The sequence below is a fragment of the Aulostomus chinensis genome, chromosome 17 (assembly GCF_037954235.1).
Source record: "Aulostomus chinensis isolate RoL2024-O1b breed Wild chromosome 17, RoL_Achi_v1.0, whole genome shotgun sequence".
Lineage (NCBI taxonomy): Eukaryota > Metazoa > Chordata > Actinopteri > Syngnathiformes > Aulostomidae > Aulostomus > Aulostomus chinensis.
In genome coordinates, this window is record NC_141336.1 from 1,053,102 (window position 1) to 1,078,288 (window position 25,187).

At 44.9% G+C, this 25,187-nt stretch overlaps 1 protein-coding gene across 2 annotated transcripts; it reads left to right on the plus strand.

Moving 5' to 3' along the window:
- Positions 1 to 2,659: 2,659 nt before the first annotated feature.
- Positions 2,660 to 12,281, plus strand: LOC147245924 (leucine-rich repeat transmembrane protein FLRT2). Of its 2 annotated transcripts, XR_015109793.1 has the most exons (3): positions 2,660 to 3,035; positions 4,364 to 10,228; positions 12,202 to 12,281. XR_015109793.1 is itself a non-coding variant. In XM_086182811.1 (2 exons), exon 2 carries the CDS (start codon positions 4,749 to 4,751, stop codon positions 6,753 to 6,755), a length of 2,007 nt encoding a protein of 668 aa, XP_086038937.1. In that variant the 5' UTR covers positions 2,660 to 3,035; positions 4,364 to 4,748; the 3' UTR covers positions 6,756 to 10,712. The 2 variants fall into 2 exon arrangements, 1 of the variants encoding a protein (XP_086038937.1); XM_086182811.1 differs by lacking the exon at positions 12,202 to 12,281 and having other exon boundaries at positions 4,364 to 10,712.
- The last annotated feature ends 12,906 nt before the right edge of the window (positions 12,282 to 25,187 follow it).

Here is a 25,187-nt window from a genome sequence, read left to right on the forward strand (position 1 = left end):
CATCCATCATCCGTCATCTATCATCCATCCATCATCCATCCATCATCCATTACCGGTCATCTATCATCCATCCATCATCCATCCATCATCCATCATCTATCATCCATCCATCATCCATCATCTATCATCCATCATCTATCATCCATCCATCATCCATCCATCATCCATCCATCATCTGTCATCCATCCATCATCCATCATCTATCATCCATCCATCATCCATCATCTATCATCCATCCATCATCTATGATCCATCTATCATCCATCATCTATCATCCATCCATCATCCATCCATCATCCATCATCTATCATCATCCATCATCTATCATCCATCCATCATCTATCATCCATCCATCATCCATCATCTATCATCCATCCATCATCCATCCATCATCCATCATCTATCATCCATCATCCATCATCCATCATCTATCATCCATCCATCATCCATCATCTATCATCCATCCATCATCCATCCATCATTTGTCATCCATCCATCATCCATCATCCATCCTCCATCATCTATCATCCATCCATCATCCATCATCTATCATCCATCCATCGTCCATCCATCATCCATCATCCATCCATCACCCATCCATCCATCCATCATCCATCATCCATCATCATCATCTTTCATCCATCCATCATCCATCATCTATCATCCATCCATCATCCATCATCTATCCATCATCCATCCATCCATCCATCATCCATCATCTTTCATCATCATCTATCATCCATCCATCCATCCATCCATCATCTTTCATCATCATCTATCATCCATCCATCATCTATCATCAATCATCTATCCATCATCCATCCATCCATCCATCCATCCATCATCCATCCATCATCCATCATCTATCCATCCATCCATCCATCATCCATCATCCATCCATCATCCATCTATCATCCATCCATCATCCATCATCTATCATCCATCCATCATCTATCATCCATCTATCATCCATCCATCATCCATCATCTATCATCCATCTATCATCCATCCATCATCCATCATCTATCATCCATCCATCATCCATCCATCATCCATCATCTATCCATCATCCATCCATCATCCATCATCTTTCATCATCTATCCATCATCCATCATCCATCATCATCCATCTATCATCCATCCATCATCCATCCATCATCTATCATCCATCCATCATCTTTCATCATCATCCATCATCTATCCATCATCCATCTATCATCCATCCATCATCTATCATCCATCCATCATCCATCCATCCATCCATCATCCATCATCTTTCATCATCATCTATCATCCATCCATCCATCCATCATCTTTCATCATCATCCATCATCTATCCATCATCCATCTATCATCCATCGATCATCCATCCATCATCCATCCATCATCTATCATCCATCCATCATCTTTCATCATCATCCATCATCTATCCATCATCCATCTATCATCCATCCATCATCCATCCATCATCTATCATCCATCCATCATCCATCATCCACTGTTTTTTGATGTTAAGCTGAGCTGTGATGAGGTTTAGCCACCAAAGCAAAGCAGACTGGTTGTGTGAACTGATCCTTGTAATCAGTCACATATCAGGGTAATCCATTACTCCTGAAAGCCTCTGAGCAGCTGTGCAGGTTCACACAGTGCACAGGCAATGCTAAGCTAACATCCTCATGCTAGCCACGAAGTCCACACACACTCTGATAAGCTGCACACAGATTTGCCTGAATTTTAATTTATTAGATTGGAGTTGCAGGAGGCAGCAGCAGATGTGGCGTTGGCAGCAAGCACTCGTCGTGAGTAGAGTACAAACTCTGTGTGTGTGTGTGTCTATGTGTGTGAGTGTGTGTGTGTGTGTGTGTGTGTGTGTGTGTGTGTGTGCGTGTGTGTGTGAGTGCTGCTGGGAGCATGGTTGAAGGTTAGCAGTTAATGGAACAGAAGTGTGTGTTAGTAGCAGTGCGCTGACGCGAGTGCTCAGCGTATCCAAGCAGAGGTTCAGGAACACAGCAGATGTGCTGAACCACTATTTGTTCTGTCGGGTCTCTGAGAGGAAACGTTGGTCCCATCTGGGTGAAGCAGATCCAGCGCTGGGTGCTGTAGGGGAGACTGGGGACAGGTGTCACACCTGGACATCCTGCCATTAGAACCAGGCTTGGGTGGAGACACACATTCACCCACAGCTACCATCAAAACTTTTCTGTCAGACGAGTTGGTCCTGCTTCTATCCTGCTCATGTGGCGTTGCCTCGCTGTTGCTACAGCAGCTAGCAGCACCGGTGCTGGAATCATGGGGAACTTCCTGAATGTTCCGACCCTCCCCTAAATGCCCAGCATCATGTGGCATGTCACCTCCCATCGCAGCTGCTGCAGGTTCAAGTCTTCTTCAGTCTCCCAGGTTGGTATCGATCATTGATTATTCCCTGAGGAACCAGGTGGCTGACACATTCATGCCTGCGGGATTCTGACGGGCCTCGGGGTTAAAGTCAATAATTTCATCATTCATACTTTGAGTGTACAAGAGGGAGGGGGAGCAAAGTGAGAGAGTAAAGGGGAGAGAGGAGGAGACAAAGAGAGAGAGAACGAGAGAGAGAGAGAGGGAGAGAGAGAGCGCGCGGGCGGGGGGGGGGGGATGTCGGACCGTCTCGGGATCAGCTCTACCAGACTATGGGCTTCACATCTCGGGCTGCCACCGGAGGGACGGCCGGTGTCACGGCGGGAGCCCCCAGCTCTCTCCCCTCCCTCGCTCTCTGAGGACCGCGGAGGAACTTGGCGGCTCTCCGGCTGTTCGAGGTTGGAGAGGAGATGCGAAGCACAGCGCCGATGACCTGAACTTGCTTCCCTTCCTGGCGGCTTCGGTCCGCGGCCGACGGCTCCAGCAGAATGCCCCGACTGTCCACCCGCACGTCGGGAAGCAGCAGGCTTGATCCGCCGCGGGGACGCGGAGCGGAGGCAGCAGCCGGGATGCGGTCCTCGGTGCCGGTGTGAAGCGGAGCGGCTGGACGAGCAGCAGCGAGACTTTCTGCTTTCCTCGAGGTACAGAGAAAAGATCGGGACTGGTTAACCCGTCTAACCCTCCTCACTAACCTGGTAAACGCAGAGATGACGAGTTTAGCCCGCTGCCGTCATAAATGCTCCCATTCATGCAGTTCAGTGTATTTCGCCTTTTCAGAATTTGATTTTCTTACACTTAAACCACACAGTAGCGAACCAGTTCTTTCCTCTCTCTCTCCCCTGCCCCCCTTTCCACCCCCACCCTCAACTACCTGCCAGATTATTCACTCATTATAACGGTGCTGCTGAACAACACGTATTCCCTTTATTGTGGAACACATGCAGGAGCACATGTGTGTGTGTGTGTGTGTGTGAGAGAGCGAGAGTGTGTGAGACTGAGCTGATGGTTAGGTCACTATAATTGGACTCAGAGTGGAGCCTCCTTGGCCCTGAGGAACATTACATAACTATGGAACTACTTTGGCCACAAATCAATGTAACCTGTCGATCGGCGGCTGCTGTGTTATCAATCATCTCTGCCACCCAGCTAACCGCCTCGAAAACATTATCATTATTTCCTGTTCAGCGCGAGCTGGTGTGTGCAGCAACACCGGGACTCTGATCAGTTTTCTTGAACGCCACGGAATAACGAGGCTTTTGTCTACACAGCCGATGTTCTCCTGCAGTCAGGGATGTTCTGTCTGGGGAACCTCTGAACCTCATCAGGAGAGTCATCGGTCTCGTCTAATCTCTGCCGTCCTGCAGCACAACCCAATGAAGATTGCATTAGATTTGCCTAATTTAGTCTTAATCAAGGGTAAATGTGGAGCTGTGCTGGAAGCGGTGATATCTGATGTCCCTTCCCTCACCTCTTGATAATTCCGCTGCGGTGATGACTGGTCCTGCTGGCTGTGAGGTGCGGTGCCATCCTTCAGGGAGGACAGGCCTTTGCGGTGCTCGTCACCTCGCCGCTCACCCTGACTGTCATGTTTTAATCCTCTGGATTGGGGTGAATCTTCTTTTATCAGTTTGTTCACATCCGCCATTATCAACTCAGACAGAGGAGGAAAGTTTAGTGTCTCTGTTTAAGATTAGAGCTCAGGTTAGGGATCCGAGCCCAGTCTGGCATCATTAAAGATGTTTCCTCAGTCATTTGAGACACTTTTGCTCTCAGTATCTTTTCAGAAGTCATTTTCCTCCACCTGTGCTCAGGAGGAACGTCCATCAGATCACTAAATCATTTCTATGCACGCTGTTCTGCTCTGCCAATTTACAATGCTCTGCTTGGCATTTGTAAGATACAAAAGGGAGGAAAGTCATTTTTTAGTGAAAACAAGACTGATTTTCCTATTATTCTTATTTTGCAACAGGTTTCTGGATCCAAATGTCAAGTCTGAGAGAAGCTTTATCCTTCAGGAAGGAGCAGTGTGTAACAAGAAAGGAAGCAAGAGGAGGACATCCACTGAGAACCCTCCAGAGTGGAGTGTCGTGCTCTGTCTGCTGGCAAAGACTTGAGAGGATGAAAAAGTGATGAAATGTACTCATGTATCCCAGCGTTCTTATGGAGGGAGGCTGCTTGATGAGACTCTTGCTCTCGGGTTGGAAACTTAACACAACGAATTACCAGGAGATTACTCGAGACGTTCTACCGCACCAGGCTGCTCACGTGGCCAAAGTCTAATGAACGTTCTGCTGGATCTTTAGAGTCTTAATTTCTTCTCATTTTTTCTCTGATCCTTGTCTGATTCTTTTGAAATGGAAATACAGCGGCATTTATGGAATAAGGATGCAGCCTCATTCTTCAGGCCATGGATACCTATACTGCTTGGCCTTCACCTCCAGTTCTCCCGCGCCTCCAACTGTCCTGAGGAGTGCCGCTGCGATCGCACCTTTGTTTACTGCAATGAACGGAGCCTGACCTCAGTGCCTCTGGGAATCGGGGAGGGCTATCAGACTCTTTACCTCCACAACAACCAAATCAATAATGCTGGTTTCCCTTTGGAGCTGCATCATGTGGCGTCTGTGGAAACTGTGTATCTCTATGGCAACCAGCTGGATGAGTTCCCCATCAACCTTCCCAAAAATGTGAGGGTTCTCCATCTGCAAGAGAACAACATTCAGACCATCTCCAGGGCGGCTCTGGCTCAGCTTCTGTGGCTGGAGGAGCTACATTTGGATGATAACTCCATCTCTACAGTGGGGGTGGAGGAGGGGGCCTTCCGTGAGTCAGTGAGCCTGAAGATGCTCTTCCTCACCAAAAACCATCTGAGCAGTGTGCCTATCGGCCTTCCAGATGATTTAAAAGAGCTTCGACTGGATGAGAACCGGATTGCAGTTATAGCAGAGGAGGCATTTAGGAACGTGACCCGACTTGAGCGCCTCCTGCTAGATGGAAACCTGTTGACAGATGAAGGGATCACCCCAGGGACCTTCCAGGACCTGGTCATCTTGAGGGAGCTCTCCCTGGCTCGCAACTCACTCACATACCCGCCTCCTTTCCTACCGGGGGAGCGGCTGGTCAAGTTGAACTTTCAAGAGAACCAGATAAACCAGATTCCTGCCAGGGCATTCGTGGGATTGCATGAGCTGGAGAGACTTGATATTTCTAACAACCAGCTGCAGACACTGACACAGGGAGTCTTTGACGGCCTGGTCAGTCTCAGACAGCTCACCCTCCGGAACAACTTGTGGCTGTGTGACTGTGGCATCAGCTGGGTGGTGTCATGGCTGAAGTCTCTGCCAGCTTCGCTCAATGTGCGGGGCTTCATGTGCCATAAACCTGAAAAGTTGCGGGGTATGGTGATCAGGGAGCTGGGTGCTGAGCTGGTTCAGTGTCCACTGACCACAGCGGGGGTACCCCTGCCCACCTCACCAGCTGTCACAGCACGAATCCCGTCCCTGTCAGCCCCCACAGACTCCCAGTATGCCCCCCACACCTCTAGGCAACCCCTCCCAACAGTCCCTGCCCTCTTTCCTGTCTATACGAGCAGAGATAGGGGCTTGAGGACTAAGCAACCTGTGGATTCCCGAAAAGAAACTCTACATGTCACATTTGCCATACTGAATGGCTCAGCTATCCATGTGAACTGGGTGGCTGCCTTCCCAGTCACTGCCTACAAGGTGACTTGGGCCAGAATGGGGCCAAGTCTGACAGGAGCCACCGTCAGGGAAAGGATAGTGGGTGGGGATCACAGGGGAATTCGGCTGGCTAACCTTGAGCCAAAGTCCGTCTATCGGATTTGTGTCATTCCCTTGGATGCATTCAATAACTATCGTCCCAAAGATGACACTGTGTGTACAGAGGCCACGACTAAACCAGCCGCTTTCAGTCCTGGCAGCAGCAGGAGGCCTTCGGGGCCCGAGCAGGCAACTCAACAGGAGCCCAGCTCATCGTTCTTGCTTGCTGGGCTGATCGGAGCGGCCGTGATGGTGGTCTTGATCATATTTCTCAGCATCTTCTGCTGGCACACACACAAGACGGACCATGCAGAGTCCTCAAGCACTTGGAAATATAATCGGGGTCGTAGAAAAAATGACTATTGTGAAGCGGGCACCAAAAAGGATAACTCCATCTTGGAAATGACTGAGACCAGCTTCCAGATCGTCTCCCTCAATAACGAGCAGCTCCTGACGGGGGATTTCCACGTACAGCCCTCTTACACCCTTAATGGGGGCACTGGCTTCCGAGACTGTCCCCTCGGCAACAACAGCACAAACTACTGCAGGAACGATGGTCAGGAGGGAGACTTGACTCCGACATGATGGCTTTACTGAGGAGTATTTGCCCACACTGGAATGAACTCAGTGCTGGTGATATTCTTTGGAACCCCAGTGTCTTCGAGAAGTGTAATTTATACAACTGGACAGCCAATTTTATATAAACATATTTGCTTTTTTAAGTAATTGGTTGCTGGAGGTTTAACAATTAATTTGGCAAATTAAGAAAGTTTCTAAGACATGCATCAATAGTGAATGGTGGTGAATGATTGAATGATTGAATGGTGGTGAATGATTGAATGGTGGTGAATGATTGAATGGTGGTGAATGATTGAATGGTGGTGAATGATTGAATGGTGGTGAATGATGAATGATTGAATGGTGGTGAATGATTGAATGGTGGTGAATGATTGAATGGTGGTGAATGATTGAATGGTGGTGATTGATTGAATGGTGGTGAATGATTGAATGGTGGTGAATGATTGAATGATGGTGAATGATTGAATGATGGTGAATGATGGTGAATGATTGAATGGTGGTGAATGATTGAATGGTGGTGAATGATGATGAATGATTGAATGATGGTGAATGATTGAATGATGGTGAATGATTGAATGGTGGTGAATGATTGAATGGTGGTGAATGATTGAATGGTGGTGAATGATGAATGATTGAATGGTGGTGAATGATTGAATGATGGTGAATGATTGAATGATGGTGAATGATTGAATGGTGGTGAATGATTGAATGGTGGTGATTGATTGAATGGTGGTGAATGATTGAATGGTGGTGAATGATTGAATGATGGTGAATGATTGAATGATGGTGAATGATGGTGAATGATTGAATGGTGGTGAATGATTGAATGGTGGTGAATGATTGAATGGTGGTGAATGATGAATGATTGAATGGTGGTGAATGATTGAATGATGGTGAATGATTGAATGGTGGTGAATGATGATGAATGATTGAATGATGGTGAATGATTGAATGATGGTGAATGATTGAATGATGGTGAATGATTGAATGGTGGTGAATGATTGAATGGTGGTGAATGATGAATGATTGAATGGTGGTGAATGATTGAATGATGGTGAATGATTGAATGATGGTGAATGATTGAATGGTGGTGAATGATTGAATGGTGGTGAATGATTGAATGATGGTGAATGATTGAATGATGGTGAATGATGGTGAATGATTGAATGGTGGTGAATGATTGAATGGTGGTGAATGATGATGAATGATTGAATGGTGGTGAATGATTGAATGGTGGTGAATGATTGAATGGTGGTGAATGATTGAATGATGGTGAATGATGGTGAATGATTGAATGGTGGTGAATGATTGAATGGTGGTGAATGATGATGAATGATTGAATGATGGTGAATGATTGAATGATGGTGAATGATTGAATGGTGGTGAATGATTGAATGGTGGTGAATGATTGAATGGTGGTGAATGATGGTGAATGATTGAATGGTGGTGAATGATTGAATGGTGGTGAATGATGATGAATGATTGAATGATGGTGAATGATTGAATGGTGGTGAATGATTGAATGGTGGTGAATGATTGAATGATGGTGAATGATTGAATGATGGTGAATGATGGTGAATGATTGAATGGTGGTGAATGATTGAATGGTGGTGAATGATTGAATGATGGTGAATGATGGTGAATGATTGAATGATGGTGAATGATTGAATGGTGGTGAATGATTGAATGGTGGTGAATGATTGAATGGTGGTGATTGATTGAATGGTGGTGAATGATTGAATGGTGGTGAATGATTGAATGATGGTGAATGATTGAATGGTGGTGAATGATTGAATGGTGGTGATTGATTGAATGGTGGTGAATGATTGAATGGTGGTGAATGATTGAATGATTGAATGGTGGTGAATGATTGAATGGTGGTGAATGATTGAATGGTGGTGAATGATTGAATGATGGTGAATGATTGAATGGTGGTGATTGATTGAATGATGATGAATGATTGAATGGTGGTGAATGACTGAATGGTGGTGATTGATTGAATGGTGGTGAATGATGATGAATGATTGAATGATGGTGAATGATTGAATGATGGTGAATGATGATGAATGATTGAATGATGGTGAATGATTGAATGGTGGTGAATGATTGAATGATGGTGAATGGTGGTGAATGATTGAATGATGGTGAATGATTGAATGGTGGTGAATGATTGAATGGTGGTGATTGATTGAATGTCGGTGAATGATTGAATGGTGGTGAATGATTGAATGATTGAATGGTGGTGAATGATTGAATGGTGGTGAATGATTGAATGGTGGTGAATGATTGAATGATTGAATGGTGGTGAATGATTGAATGGTGGTGAATGATTGAATGGTGGTGATTGATTGAATGATGATGAATGATTGAATGATGGTGAATGATTGAATGGTGGTGAATGATGATGAATGATTGAATGATGGTGAATGATTGAATGATGGTGAATGATTGAATGATGGTGAATGATGGTGAATGATTGAATGGTGGTGATTGATTGAATGGTGGTGAATGATTGAATGATGGTGAATGATTGAATGGTGGTGAATGATGATGAATGATTGATGATGGTGAATGATTGAATGATGGTGAATGATGGTGATTGATTGAATGGTGGTGAATGGTTGAATGGTGGTGAATGGTTGAATGGTGGTGAATGGTTGAATGGTGGTGAATGATTGAATGATGGTGAATGATTGAATGGTGGTGATTGATTGAATGATGATGAATGATTGAATGATGGTGAATGATTGAATGGTGGTGAATGATTGAATGGTGGTGAATGATTGAATGGTGGTGATTGATTGAATGATGATGAATGATTGAATGATGGTGAATGATTGAATGGTGGTGAATGATGATGAATGATTGAATGATGGTGAATGATTGAATGATGGTGAATGATGATGAATGATTGAATGATGGTGAATGATTGAATGGTGGTGAATGATTGAATGATGGTGAATGATTGAATGGTGGTGATTGATTGAATGGTGGTGAATGGTTGAATGGTGGTGAATGATGATGAATGATTGAATGATGGTGAATGATTGAATGGTGGTGAATGATTGAATGATGGTGAATGATTGAATGGTGGTGAATGATGATGAATGATTGATGATGGTGAATGATTGAATGATGGTGAATGATGGTGATTGATTGAATGGTGGTGAATGGTTGAATGGTGGTGAATGGTTGAATGGTGGTGAATTACAGGCACACACAGAGGTACAAACACAGATTTGTTGGAATCAGATTTTTTGTTACATTTAATTTATTACAACTACACTCAATAGTGATGTGAAATATTAGATTTCCGCTGGGAGAGAGGACATATTTTTATGCAAATGAAACTTGCTCTACTTCAGAAATGAACTATAAAGGTCGTTCTCATTAAACCGTCCCAGAGTGGCAAGCCGCTGTACCTCCACCAGCGTTTCACGATTCATCCGTACGACTTTTCTTCGCACTGGTTGGAGACGGTGAGCAGCAAAAAAGCACATCATACAGTGTATGTTTCATCCATTAGAAACTAACTTTCTCCCCCTTTTTCTAGTAAAAATAGTGCTATAAATATATATATATATGTGTATATATATATATATATATATATATATATATATATATATATATATATATATATATATATATATATATATATATGGGTGTGTGTGCCTTGAACTGATCAGCTTACATTGTCTTTAAGTCAAAGTTTTTGCACAAAGTGTAACTTGTATATACTTTAAATTGGAATTGTTAAGGAACCCTGATTGCTCCTGATTATTTATTTATATCATTACACATTTAATTAAAACTAATTTCCTAATTGAGGTTATTCGTCATCATGTGTCTTGGAATGGTGTGACTGGAAGTATACTCACATAGAAGTGAAAGGTCATCCCGGGTCAAGGTCAAAGGTTACAATAAGACTTCATTTAGAAATACTCCAGAATACCAAACCGTGTCACAGTGCCACACTGCAGAATCACGTGCTACTGAAGTAAAGCAGTAATACAGACTCAACACCAATGTATCTGCTTGTATTACTTAATTATAATAAATACATCCTCTCAGGGAATTTTATATATGAGCACTGCTATATTATTCATATTTATTCTTTTAGATGACCTGCACATGGGAGCTGCAACAAATTACTGACATTAGGCCAACAGTTTTCAAGGGTTTGTGGCAAATTGTCTTAATCCCATCAAACTCTAGGAGGAACCCTAGGAACCCAGGACTTATCGGGGGGGGGGGGGGGACGAGCATCACCTTGACTTCTGGGCAATTCGGCTGTCATGTTGCTTCACTTGCAACAGAAGCCACGAAGGTGAACTGCAGCTCCAACGGTGCTGTGAAGCTCATGGTCTCTCACGCTCTTTGCATGTATTGGAAGGAGGCCCCACGTAGACATCTGGAGCATCAGACAGGCGATAAAAGCACATTTATACGTGCAGGTGTCCTCAGGTGTTGGGAGACGGACCTAAACCTCCAAGCATCAGTCGCTATCTTGACAGCTGCCTTTGGCGTACCTGGGGAACTTTGTGTTTGACTCCAACAGAAGTCGGACGTGGTTTCTGTCCTGAACATAAAGACGATCTAAGCTCGTCAGGCTACATCGACCATCCTTCTGTCTCTCACTCTTCCTTCTCTTTACTCCACCACATGGAACAAAACAAGGCCAACTGTTCTCAGCTGTAGGAGCGTGTCAGTGGGGGAATGTCATTAGTGGAACATCTTCAGTGGAACATTGGACCTTGAGATGGGCTGAAAGTGATGCCCCATCCATTCTTTGTGATTTGGCCCTCTGTGTTTGATTGATTGATTGATTGATAGATTGATTTAAGTTTATTTTGAACATAAAAACAAACATGAAAGAAAGGAAAACAGAGAAAGCAATAACAGATGTTCAAAAAGGACTGGGAAGAAGTTGAAACTTATCTATTCCCACCCCTTCTCCTGCACTACTATTTTATATGTTTGCTTCCCCAAAGTTGCTACTTTTCCTATCAACATTATTAATGACATCTTTACCATCAATAATAATGATAATCTCAATGTCAGCAACAAAACAACATCAAAATGGTAATAATCCATACATACATGCATTTACATCAATGAAAAAGAAAGGACTAAAGAATTACATAATAACAAACATGAACAATGGTCAGAAAAGGACAACCTAACAATGCACAGATAAATAAGCAAATAAATAATAGAAAATAAATGAGGAAGAGCAACCTTGCACCTCATGTCTGTCACACTCCATGTTGTCCCTGTATCCTGTGAAAACATACTCTTTATATTTTGTTTTAAACTGTATTATGTGTGGACACTGTTTTAACTCCTCACTCACACTATCACACAGTCTCACCCCGCAGAATGAAATGCAAACTCCTGTCCTGTGCGCAGTTTGAATTCATGTTGTGGATATAAGGATTATTTTAACATTAAGGGCCGCTCCAAACCCAGGAGCAGGGAGGACGGCAAGAGTCCTCATCAGTGAGCACGGAGGCCATCGACGACTGGAGGAGACTTGCAAGGAAGCGTGAGGTGGAGCTGCACAGAAGACAGAGCGAATACACAGAAGATCAATGTGACAACTGAGATGACTTGATATAATCCATCCACCCATCCATCCATCCATCCATCAATCCATCATCCATCCATCCATCCATCCATCCCTCCATCCACCCATCCATCCATCAATCCATCCCTCCATCCACCCATCCATCCCTCCATCCACCCATCCATCCATCAATCCATCATCCATCCATCCATCCCTCCATCCACCCATCCATCCCTCCATCCACCCATCCATCCCTCCATCCACCCATCCATCCATCAATCCATCATCCATCCATCCATCCCTCCATCCCTCCATCCATCCCTCCATCCACCCATCCATCCATCCATCAATCCATCATCCATCCATCCATCCATCCATCCCTCCATCCACCCATCCATCCATCAATCCATCCCTCCATTCATCCATCCATCCACCCATCCATCCATCCCTCCATCCACCCATCCATCCCTCCATCCACCCATCCATCCATCCGCCCATCCATCCATCCATCCATCCATCCACCCATCCATCCACCCATCCATCCATCCACCCATCCATCCATCCATCCATCCACCCATCCATCCCTCCATCCACCCATCCATCCATCCCTCCATCCACCCCTCCATCCACCCCTCCATCCATCCACCCCTCCATCCACCCACCCATCCATCCATCCATCCATCCCTCCATCCATCCACCATCCATCCACCCATCCCTCCATCCACCCACCCACCCACCCATCCATTCATCCACTCATCCATCCTTCCACCCATCCATCCATGTTCCTTCTCTGTGTTGCGCAGGATACTGTATATGCTGTACTGACTACAGCCAGCCACCAGGGGGCTCACTTTGGCTGAGTGGTACCCTGCACCTATGCACAGTCCTGTGTCGCTTGCGCTCCCGCGAAGGGACACTGAAAATTCTGAGTCTTTCAAATGAACTTTCTGCCAACACGTTTGTTATTTTAGGTAGTTATTATTGTGATAACGTCACCCTAAATCTCCCCACCCCCCATTGGTTTTAATCCATTTTTTTCAATTCTAATATTAATAATCCAACCTTCTCGAGCTTTTATTTTGGTACTTCCGGCAGTGTGAATGTGCATGTTAGCTAAATATTTAGTTTCTCATGGAAGATTTAGATTTAACATTTACATTTAACATTTACCATTTAGATTTAACATTTAGATTTAATATTTACCATTTAGATTTAACATTTAGATTTAACATTTAGATTTAACATTTACCATTTAGATTTAACATTTAGATTTAATATTTACCATTTAGATTTAACATTTAGATTTAACATTTAGATTTAACATTTACCATTTAGATTTAACATTTAGATTTAATATTTACCATTTAGATTTAACATTTAGATTTAACATTTAGATTTAACATTTAACATTTAGATTTAACATTTAGATTTAATATTTAACATTTAGATTTAACATTTAACATTTAGATTTAACATTTAGATTTAATATTTAACCTTTAGATTTAACATTTAACATTTAGATTTAACTTTTAGATTTAATATTTAACCTTTAGATTTAATATTTAGATTTAACATTTAGATTTAATATTTAACCTTTAGATTTAGATTTAGCATTCAGATTTAACATTTAGATATAACATTTCACATTTAGATTTAACTTTTAGATTTAACATTTAACATTTAGATATAACATTTCATATTTAGATTTAATATTTAACATTTAGATTTAACATTTAACATTTAGATTTAACTTTTAGATTTAACATTTAGATATAACATTTCACATTTAGATTTAATATTTAACATTTAGATATAACATTTAACATTTAGATTTAACTTTTAGATTTAATATTTAACCTTTAGATTTAACATTTAGATTTAATATTTAACCTTTAGATTTAGATTTAACATTAATGTTTAGATTTAGATGTTGTTGTAAATGTGGAAAAAAAATGACTTCCAAAAATTCACATCACTTTTTAAAATGTTTTAAGCTAAATGTGATCAAATACTACTGTTGTTGCTTAGAACGGGCTGCTTTACAAAGCCCACAGTTGACAGTGCTAGGAAGAGGCAGGTGGCGTTTTACCTGCTGTGTTAACATGCTGATGTCAACATCAGACAGTTCAGTCTTAACAGCAAGCAAATGAACACCAATGTGCATGAAACCTCCTCATCCACATTAAAAATGTCTCTGCAGCTTTTCACCTGAACAAGAACATGAAGACACTTAGTTCCTTTTATGTTGCCAACTTTCGGTTCAGTTAGTAGCAGAGGTCAAGTGATGTGACAGGGTAGACGGTCTGGGCTGTGATTGGTTGCAGCCCCCTCTGACCCTGGGCAAAAGATTAGCTAACATGGCTAATCAAGAAAGACATTTGTTAATCATATTTATTGTCACATGCTAATTTGTAGTCAGGGTTACATGATCAGTTGAGGGAAACCTGGTCAGCTTGTACATTTCCAGCTCATGTTCTTAACACGTCCTTGCAGGGAAACACAGGTTCATCATGGCTGGCTGCTGTGACACAAGCATTATTTGGATGTTTCACAGTAAATTGTGAAATGATATAACGTCATTATACAGTAATTGCCGTTTGTTGTACCTTAACTGCAGTGCTGGAACATAGATGTTATTATGTTGCAAATCACTTGGAACTCAGAACAAGTGGTGATGTGTTAAATCAAGTGGCTTTTCCTCTTTAATTCCTAGTGGGTGAATAAAATAGCGTTGCAATTCCCAAGAACCATCGGCCTCCATTTCTCCTGCTCATTACTGTGGTCAGCTTGCATTAAATTGCATTAGAGAGCTACTAACAGCTTCAATTCTCTCTCTTCACACACACACACACACACACACACACACACACACACACACACACACACACACACACACACACACACTAATATTGATCTTTGGAGCTCCACTGGATTATGAAAAATGGGCACCAACCTTAATGACACTTCACCTGCGATGGACGGCCTCGCTGCTGCTGGAGAGTAGAAACTGCATGCACAGTGAAATCAGCAGTCAACTGTTGTCTCTGTATCTTCCTGCATTGATTAACTGTTGAAACAGAGATACAGAGGAATAATTTATGCTTCAAATGATAAATGTGTTGAATAGCGGAGGTCATTTAGTGTTTCATACCCACGTTGTTGCTCACAGAACTGTTATTTCATCAAAGTGGAGAGGGAGTTGCACGAATCCTGATCATGCTCGCGTATTACGTTCGTGAGAATCAGCTCTGCTCAGGCGACGGCGCTTTGTAGACGCTCAATCATGCGACGTGATTTGTTTGTTTACTTAAGCTTGTAGAAGATGATGTGCAGGCAGAATGGGCCCATAATTAATTCAAAGTTTTATTTTGACATGGAAATTGCCTTGAACAAATATTTGCAATTTGATTTAAATTAATTGTGCAGCTTGCTGAATTCATATGCCTTCATGTCTAACTTCATTGTGAGCATCTGATTTGGTTCAGCCGTTCCTCTGTTTCATATTGTGAGTGAGGATATGTCTGTTGCCCAGTGCCAGTGACTGAGTGATCGGAGTGCAGTACTGTCAAGCGTCATTACAGGAGCTCGTCATCTACCACGTGTGGCCATTGGTGGCTGGAAGATCCGGAGCAGAGTAAAAGTGTGCCTGGTGATACAGAGGATGTGAGACTGTCTTGGTCATCTTGTCGAGGTCAGCGCTGAGCTGTTGAGGTATCCAGCAACACTGGAGCGTAAAACATAGGTGGATTAAAGCAGCAAGGCCACAGTCCTCAAAAAGATTTTACACAGGAGAAAGCAAACAACAATCCACCTATCATCCATCCATCACCCATCCATCATCCATCCATCATCCATCCATCCATCATCCATCCATCATCCATCCATCATCCATCCATCACCCATCCATCATCCATCCATCACCCATCCATCATCCATCCATCATCCATCCATCCATCATCCATCCATCCATCCATCCAATACCCATCCATCATCCATCCATCACCCATCCATCATCCATCCATCACCCATCCATCATCCATCCATCCATCACCCATCCATCATCCATCCATCCATCATCCATCCATCCATCCATCCATCATCCATCCATCATCCACCCATCCATCCATCCATCATCCCTCCCTCCATGTTCTCCCTCTTCTCCTGTTGAGGGTGGTGGGGGTGGAGCCTATCCCAGCAGCCTTCCCCCTGGACAGGTCACCAGTCCATGGCAGGGCCAACACATAGAGACAGACAACCATTGGCTCTCCCAGCCACGCCTACGGTCAATTTAGAGTCTGGATTAACCTGGTCCCTCTTGATGTCTTTGGACTGTGGAGGAAGCTGGAGTACCAGAGAGAACCCAGCAGGAACAGGGAGAACATGGAGACTCACACAGAAAGACCCCGTGCTGCAGCCGGGGCTCCACCCACAACCTTCTTGCTGGGGGCCACAGTGCTGACCACTGCTCCACCCACAACCTTCTTGCTGGGGGGCCACAGGGAGGACCACTGCTCCACCCACAACCTTCTTGATGGGGGCCACAGGGAGGACCACTGCTCCACCCACAACCTTCTTGCTGGGGGGCCACAGGGAGGACCACTGCTCCACCGGGCCGCCCCACAAATAACAATAAAAAGGGGAAAAAAAAAACAAAAAAAAAATACATAATCGGCAAAATCTGTCAAAATACAGACTGACAGGCAGCGGAGGGTTATTGTTGCCTCTTGGTGGGAGATGACATGTGGTACCTTCATCACACTCCGTGAGTGACTCATTGATTGAGTCCGCCAAAATCTCCTTTAGTTGAAGAAAGAAAAAGCTGAAGGAACTGTCTTTGGCCCTAAAGACGAGAGGCTGAAAGTCAGTTGACTCCATGGCACTAAAATCTATCACACAATATCAATTGATATTTATTTTTCATTAATCTAGTGGTTCTATTGTGATTTGATTTTTGATAAGGTCAAACTGAAACTTTGTAAGAATCTGTCAAGAAGAGGTATTACAGTGTTCTACAAGTATTCACAGAAATACAACGCCTGGAAGGAGCAAGATTATAGACTACATGAGACGGGATTCAAGGAAGTGCGCAAGAGATCAACCTGAGTACTCAAATATTTCCTGTCAATGAGCACCAATACTGTCTTCTGACAGGATTTTTATGTTCTTTGATATGTAAAGCTGAATGGCATTTCTGGCTCCAGTTTTACTGTCTTTCTGCTGTCCTTCAATGCTAAATGTTCAGCTTTTATAAGTATTTAGATTTTTTTGGAGAAGCATTATGAATTGTTCTTTGTATGAATGGTACTCTCTAAATGAAAATGTTGATCTGGGTTCCTTCAATTGTGTGTTTGTGTGTGTTCTTGATATTGAGTACATCATGATGGACTGGTAGGTTATATACCCTACCTCAACTCTCTTCCAGCAGCAGCAGCAATATTGCAGTTTTTACAGACTGAGAATATAAAAACAAACAAACTTCATCAGGTCTGAGGTTTAACTCACCCAGGAGAGCCAGGATTCAAGTCAAGGTCAGTACACAATTTGGTCCTCGCTTCATTCGACCTCTCACTTGATTCACACTGCCAGACTGACAGTCGTACAATAAGAATGTGATCTTCTCATGGAGGTTTAAATGTTGGTTCAGTTCTCACAGAGGAAGTGTTCACAGTCTCATTCTGAAAATCTGTTCAGCCTTAAAGCTTCTATAAAGAACAAGTAACTGCTAATGAATCATTACAAACGTGCCTCTGTGTGATGTGAAAATAGATCGTTTCTCTAAAGAGGAGTTTCAAAGACATAAGCACAGGTTGGGAAAGAGGAAATGATTTACCGCCGGTGGTCCTCTTGTTAAGCTGCATTAACCACTGAAGAGCAAGAGGGTTCAAACTGGAGCAGTCAGTGGACCCAGGGCTTCCATCAGCGACACGCTAGGCTAACATCCTAACAGGAGGGTGTTTTTCTGACCTCTTCTTCACTTCATTTGTGGTCTAGGCTGATGGTTGATGCAGCAGTGAAGAGAAACCTGGTGAAGGCCAGAGACTGCTGATTAGTTTGGGCTCATCTGTTTCACCTGACCTGCAGAACTTCCTCACTTGAGGAGGTGAAGTGGAGCCTGCAACCCTGTGTCTGCTGCCCCTTTTTGGAGACGTCTGCTGTACCTGAGCGAGAGTCCAAAAGGTGCTTGGGAAAACAATGACCTTGTCACCCTCCTGTGAATGGAGTCTGCTGGGTCCTGCTGGTTGGAATGTTAAACAAGTGAAGGTGGACGTGGCGGTGGGTGGACCTCAGCCTCGTGGATCAGGAATTATTGAGGCCACTAACCTGGCAGTTTGATTTCATTCCTCCGAACAGATCTGTTGTCCCTACACCAACACTCCCCACGCAAAGCGGTCGCCAGGTGTGATCGACGTACTGAATGAAGAATGTTCGCTGTAATGTGCATTGAAGGCGGCTTCATCCTTCCACATTAGCGACGAATTGCTGGGTGAGCACCCATCGATTGTCGATCTCATGAACTCCCGAGCGCCGTCGCTCCCGTAGAGACAGACTGGCTTGATAGAGAAGAAGCAGAATTGCATCTTTTCTGATAGATTAGAGAGGCACCTGAAGTAAACTCTCCCTGGTGGAGCTGCTAATGGCCAGCTGACACTTGCTTATTGCTTAATGACTACCCACTCTCTCTCTCTCTCTCTCTCACACACACACACACACACACACACACACACACACACACACACACACACACACCTCTCATTCAACATACTGACAGTGATGAGAGCTGTCTGCTGCCTCTCCGCAGTCGTCGATGAGGTCACTGAATGTTACTGGCTGGTTCTGTTTACTCGCTGCTGCTGACAGTTGTGTTCCCACTTTGATGAAAGACGCTGCTTCTTGTTTCAGAGGTGAAATGCAAGTCAAGGAAGTTAATCAATTTAAGCAAATCACAACAGAGGTTATTTTACTGTTGAGCAAGACAAGAACTGCTCTCTCAATGCGTTTACACACCATGCAGCTCCAACGAGACAGAAACACCTGGGACAGAACATCAGACAGACATCATCAGAGACACTGGAGGCAAAAAGCTTCTTTGAAAGCTCTTACTGGCTGGAGGGGAGCGCCGCTCATAGATTGAGAGAGAGACAGAGAGAGACACAGAAAGAGAGAGAGAGACAGAGAGAGAGAGATTTTGATTTTTAAGAAGTCTTTTTAATTCAACTCAGTCAAATCTTTTACTTCCACTACAATAAAAAAAGAACAATACACACACACGTCATTATCAAAAAAACACATTCACCTCGTCTTCTCTCACCCCATAGTTTTAGATTTTTAAGTCCACTTCCTAAAAACAGTTGATCTTCCCACACAGACCTTCTCTAAAGATCCCAAATCCTCCATCAGACTAAAATAGTTGAAGTCAAGACTCCGCCTGCTCTTCATCACTCTGAGGACAATCAGTCTCACATCGCAGTCCCAAGACCCTTCCAACTTCCTCCTCCTGCTCAGGTACACCGCCATTTTGGCCTGCCCAAGAGGAAGTTGAGGAGGTCACACTGTGCTTTCTTTTTTTGATTCTATCTGACACCTCGGATGAACACGTGTTTGGTAAAAACCACATCAAACATACAGAAGAGCTTCTTTAGAGAGACAAGAAGAACCTGCAGCCTGTTGCATTCTAGAAAACAGTGAACGACCGTTTCTCTAAGAGGGCAAAAAGGACACTTCTCATCCACAGTGGGATTTAAGATGGACACAAAGGCATTGACAGCCACTGCCCCATGCAGGACTCTCCACTGTGGTCCCCCACTCTCTTGGTTACTGGCGGTTTGTAGAGTGTCCCCCATGAAGGCTCCACTCCTGGATTTAAACCCAGATGTGCTCTCCATGGAGTGTCAGCGCGACCTTTCAACTTCTGCTTGTTTGTAACTTTCACCAACAGTTTATACACACTTTTCCTGTAGCAACAGAGAGGTGTGTGACATCTGACACACCCTGTTCTAAAACCAGCCAGAACTCTCCTTGAGATCCAGACAGACCCTCCACAGGAAAAGGTCCAGAGTCACTTTGGTTTGAAAGATTGTGTGACTGGGAGATAAAACGCTCAAGTTCCTCAGAGGAGAACTGGTTCCTCCAGATCTTTAACATGTTCTGGATGAGCCTCACTGAAGTGACCCCCACAGCAGCAGACAGAGCAGAGGCATCCTCCAGTTGTGGGCCACAGCTCCATCACCTGTCCTAGAGTGGCGATGTGAGCCTTCAGAACTTTTCTGCAACAGAGGGGCCAAAGTCCGACTGACATCGAAGCGAGTTCCAAAAACAATGGGTTCTTTCAGAAACCAGAACAATGAACTGCAAGTCTTAGTCCTCTCTTTTTTTTTTTTTAAGTTTCAAGATTTTAAAAAGACTTTGATAAAAATCTGGAAAAGTCTTCAGGTTCTGTTTTCCAAGGTCCATTAAGAACAGTGATTCCTGCAATCCCAATCCCCAACACTGAGCCAGGACAGCCCGAGCCAGCGGCCTCCACACCAGGTCTGAGGGTCCAGTCAGTAACCTCTGGATGAACTGCAGTCGAAAAGCTGCTCCCCTGCTGGCCAGGTGTACGAGGCCCTGCCCCCCCTCCTCTTTAGGGAGGAAGAGGACACTCTGTGGGATCCAGTGGAGACGGTCCCAGAAACAGTCTACAATTAGTGCCTGGATTTTGGCCAGCAGAGTGACTGGGGGGTCCACACAGGGGAGCCGATGCCACAACATGGAAGCAGCCAGATTATTGATTATTAAAACACGACCTCTAAAAGACATTTTTGGAAAAAAACACTTCCACTTTTTAAGTCTCTCCTCCACCTTCTCTAAAACATTGTCCCAATTCTTCGCTACAGTTTCCTGATCACCCAAGGGAACACCCAGGTACTTGATCCCTCCTTCCCTCCAAGTGAGCCCCCCAGGTAGTTTGACCTCCTGCAGCTCATCTTCCACCCGCAGACCTTCACTTTTTCCCCAGTTCACTTTGGCTGAAGAGATTTCACCAAAACTCTGAACACTACTGGTCAAAAGTTAACATCATTCTGATTTTGAACAGCAATAATCAGATCATCTGCATAAGCAGACAGTTTAAAAACTGAGCTCCTGTTGGGAACATTCAAACCAGGAAGGCCCACTCTTAGTTTGTGGAGGAGAGGCTCAATTGCTAGGGAGTACAGCATCCCTGAGGGAGGGCAGCCCTGCCTGACACCCCTCTTCACGTTAAAGGAGCGCTCAGACCACCATTCATTTTAACAACACTCTCATGTCTCCATACAAGGCTTGAATCTTAGCAATAAGACCTGAGCCGAACCCAGAACCTTCCGGCGTTTGCCAGAGATAACCATGTTCCACCCCATCAAATGCTTTCTCTTGGTCTAAAGAAACAAGACCAAGTTTAGCACCCAATAAACTGGAGAGGTTCAAAACATCACGAACTGAGTGAACGTTGTCTGTGATTAGCCTGCCTGGTACACAGCAGGTCTGGTCCACATGGACCACCTGCTCCACCACCTCCCTCAGCCTATTGGCTAAGACCTTGGAGAGGAGTTTGTCGTCAGAGCAGAGAAGGGCCACTGGTCGCCAGTTTTTCAGGTTCTGCAGATCCCCTTTTTTGGCAGTAGAGTGATTACAGCTCTCCTGCAACTCAGGGGCAACTGTCCCCTCAGCAGGCTGTCCCTGAGAACATCCAGCAGGTCCTCCTCAATTACAGGCCAGAAGGCTTTGTAAAAGTCAGCTGGCCGGCCGTCTATACCTGGGGCTCTCCCAGGCTTCTGGCTCTGCAGCGCCTCCAACAGTTCCTCCCGAGAGACATCAGCCTCCAAACGCTGGTTGGCATCTGTTGACACCTTTGGCAGACCACCGAGAAAGGAGAGCAACTTGTCTGGTTCCTCTTTGTAACCACAGTCAAACAACTCCTGGTAGAAGCTTGCTGCATGCTGATGGATCTCTGCCGCTTCACGGAGCAGCTGCCCATCACCGGAGCGCAGACAGTGGATCAGTCTCCTCTGCCCATTCTTCCTCTCCAGTCCCAAAACAAAGTGAGAGGGAGCATCCATCATGGCCACATGCTGGAACCTACTGCGCACCACAGCTCCCCTGGTGGGCACACCCAGTAGGTCAGCCAACACATGCTTCTTTGTTTTGAAGACATCAGTATGTCTGGTTTCTCCGGTGGAGTCTGCTAACTCCTGCAACTCCACCAGTTCTCTCTCCAGATCCCTGATAGATTAGAGTCCCTGAGACATTGCCAGTGTATTCCAGACACAGAGATTTGATCTGCCTCTTTCCTGTATCCCACCACTGCTGCAATGAAGTAAAACTGGATTTTGTCTTTCTAAAATCCTTCCAAAATACAGCAAAAGCCCTTCTAAAAGCATTATCAGCCAGGAGTGATGTGTTAAAATGCCAATATGCACTGTTACACCTGACACTATTGATATAAATACAACACTCTACTAATGAGTGATCCGAAAACCCAACTGGGTTTCTATGACAACTCTTACAAACATTTCAATGATGTTTAAAGCAGTAAAATCTATCCAGTCTGGACACTGACAGGAGGCCATCTTGAGACTGGAGCCAGGTGTGCTGACGAGTCACACCGTGGAAATTTCTCCACACATCAGCAAGCTCATGGGTTTCTATCAATTTCTTTAGATGTTTTTGTGAAGCAGCATGAGGTTCAGGGTGATGCCGGTCTAACGTGGGGTTCTCTGTGCAGTTAGAATCCCCTCCAATGACCAAATACTCGCCCCGGCCACACCTCTGAAGTTCACCATCCAGGGCGTTCAGAAGGAAGAGCCTCTCTGTGCCTACTGTTGGAGCACACACATTGAAAACATCATGGTCACACTTTCAAACTGTGCCTTGATTTTCAAAATATGACGCATCATCACATCTTCCACATCAACAGATTGGATTAAAATCTCTGGACAACAAAACTCCGACCCCCCACTGTTGTTAGTTTTATGGCTACAGTAGGCCGGCCGTTCCATTCCCTCCTCCAATCCCCTTCATTGTCTGCAGTGCTGTGGGTCTCTTGGATAAAAGAGACATTCAGTTTTTTGTGTTAATTAAACTGAAGACAGAGGCTCTCTTGGCATCGTTTCTTGCCCCGTTTCCATTCAACGAGCAGTTTGAGATGGTGCACATTGAGAAAGAGCAAAAACAGATCAAGGAGACCAAAATGAAGTTGAGAGAAAACCAAAGAGCAACACTTGGTCATCTTCAGCCAGCTGGTTTGGATCTTGAGGACCATTTTTCTCAGCCTGAAAATCTCCTGGTCTGTGAAACGCGGCTGACCAGGCTCACCCGGCTTCCTCGTGTCAAACTGGATAGAGTCCAGAAACAGTTTGAGGTCAGGGACAAAGTTTTCAATTTTTACCCTCAAACCTTTTGTGTCCTGTCAGAACTTTTTTATTCTCGTTACACTACAAGCACTTTCAAGGCTTATTTTCCCATTGTCTTCATCACTGTCCAACAAACTGTCCTGTCCCTGGGACTGAGACACCTCTTCTTTGTTGCCTTTTTGGCTCTGCTGCTGCTCCGTCTTGTCTCTAGTTTCCTTTTTGAAGACAGTTTGAACAAATCATCATCGATCACTGTGTCCTCCTCCCCTTCTTCCTCCAGCCCTGCTGCCACCCTGGCTGTCTGTCCCACCAACCCACTCGACCCCCCATCTCCACCTCCCCACTATCAGGATTATTCACACACCGTTCACCCTCCACCCGTGTGTTGTGTGTCACCTGTGAATCCGTTACGTTGTCCGTTGCGCCCCGCGTGTCTCGTGCCTGTGGCTCCGGACTGTGAGTGTTCGGTGGCTCCTCCATAACGGGATCTGCCGATGCCGGCCTAGCCGGCTCGGTACCACCAGTCCCAAACGATGGCCCATCGACCTTCGCCAGCTCGGCCTCGCCGGCAACGGCCTCGCCGACAACGGCCTCCTCGGCTCCACCGGTTTCCGTATTACCGGTGGCGGCTGCTGCCGCACAACCGGCCGCGGCGTCCCTCTCTGGGCACGCACGAATGAGATGACCCTCCATCCCGCATCTAAAACATTTCATACTTCCAGACGTAACGTGCACGGTATAATCAAAGTCGTCCACCTTGAATTTCAGTGCTAGGTTTAGCTCCTCGGGACTCTAAGATCCATCACACCTGTCTTCTGAACGACACCACGTGTTTCAGGTGAGGAGATTTACAACTCAGCGGGATCAGTTTGATGGGAGCGATCAGCTGACCTGTCGCGTCAGCTCCTTCTTTAAAGCCTCATTCCGTATGAACGGAGGGACGTTAGAATGATGACCCTTCTGGCAGCGCCGACCAGAGAGAGAACGGGAGAGAAGGTTCCCTGGATCACCACCCCGCTCTGCACCACCTGATCCACCTTCTCGACGCTGTCCAGAAAGATCACCACCGAGCTGTTCATTCTGGAGGCCGACTTCACGTTGTCATAACCGGCTACCTGACCAACGGCCAGCCTGCACTCCTCCACCGAGCAGCTCACCGTCGGCACCATCTTGATGGCGTGCGGACGAGTTAGCCTCTCCAGGCCGGAGCCAGCAGACATGGTGGCGTTTGAGCCAACAGGCTCACCATGAAATCCCTTACAAACACCCCCCCCACACACACACACACACACACAGCCTGAAAAAACACAGACCCCAGCAGTGACAATCAGTGAAACTAAACTCAAATAAACATAAAAAAACAAGTCTGAAAAAGAGCATCGAAAATTAGAAATCTATGAAGAAACTTCCACCTCAATCGCGCTTTCACACGCTCAGAGAGAGAGACAGAGAGGGAGAGAGAGAGAGAGGGGGAAAGAGAAAGAGAGAGAGAGAACTTTAACAATG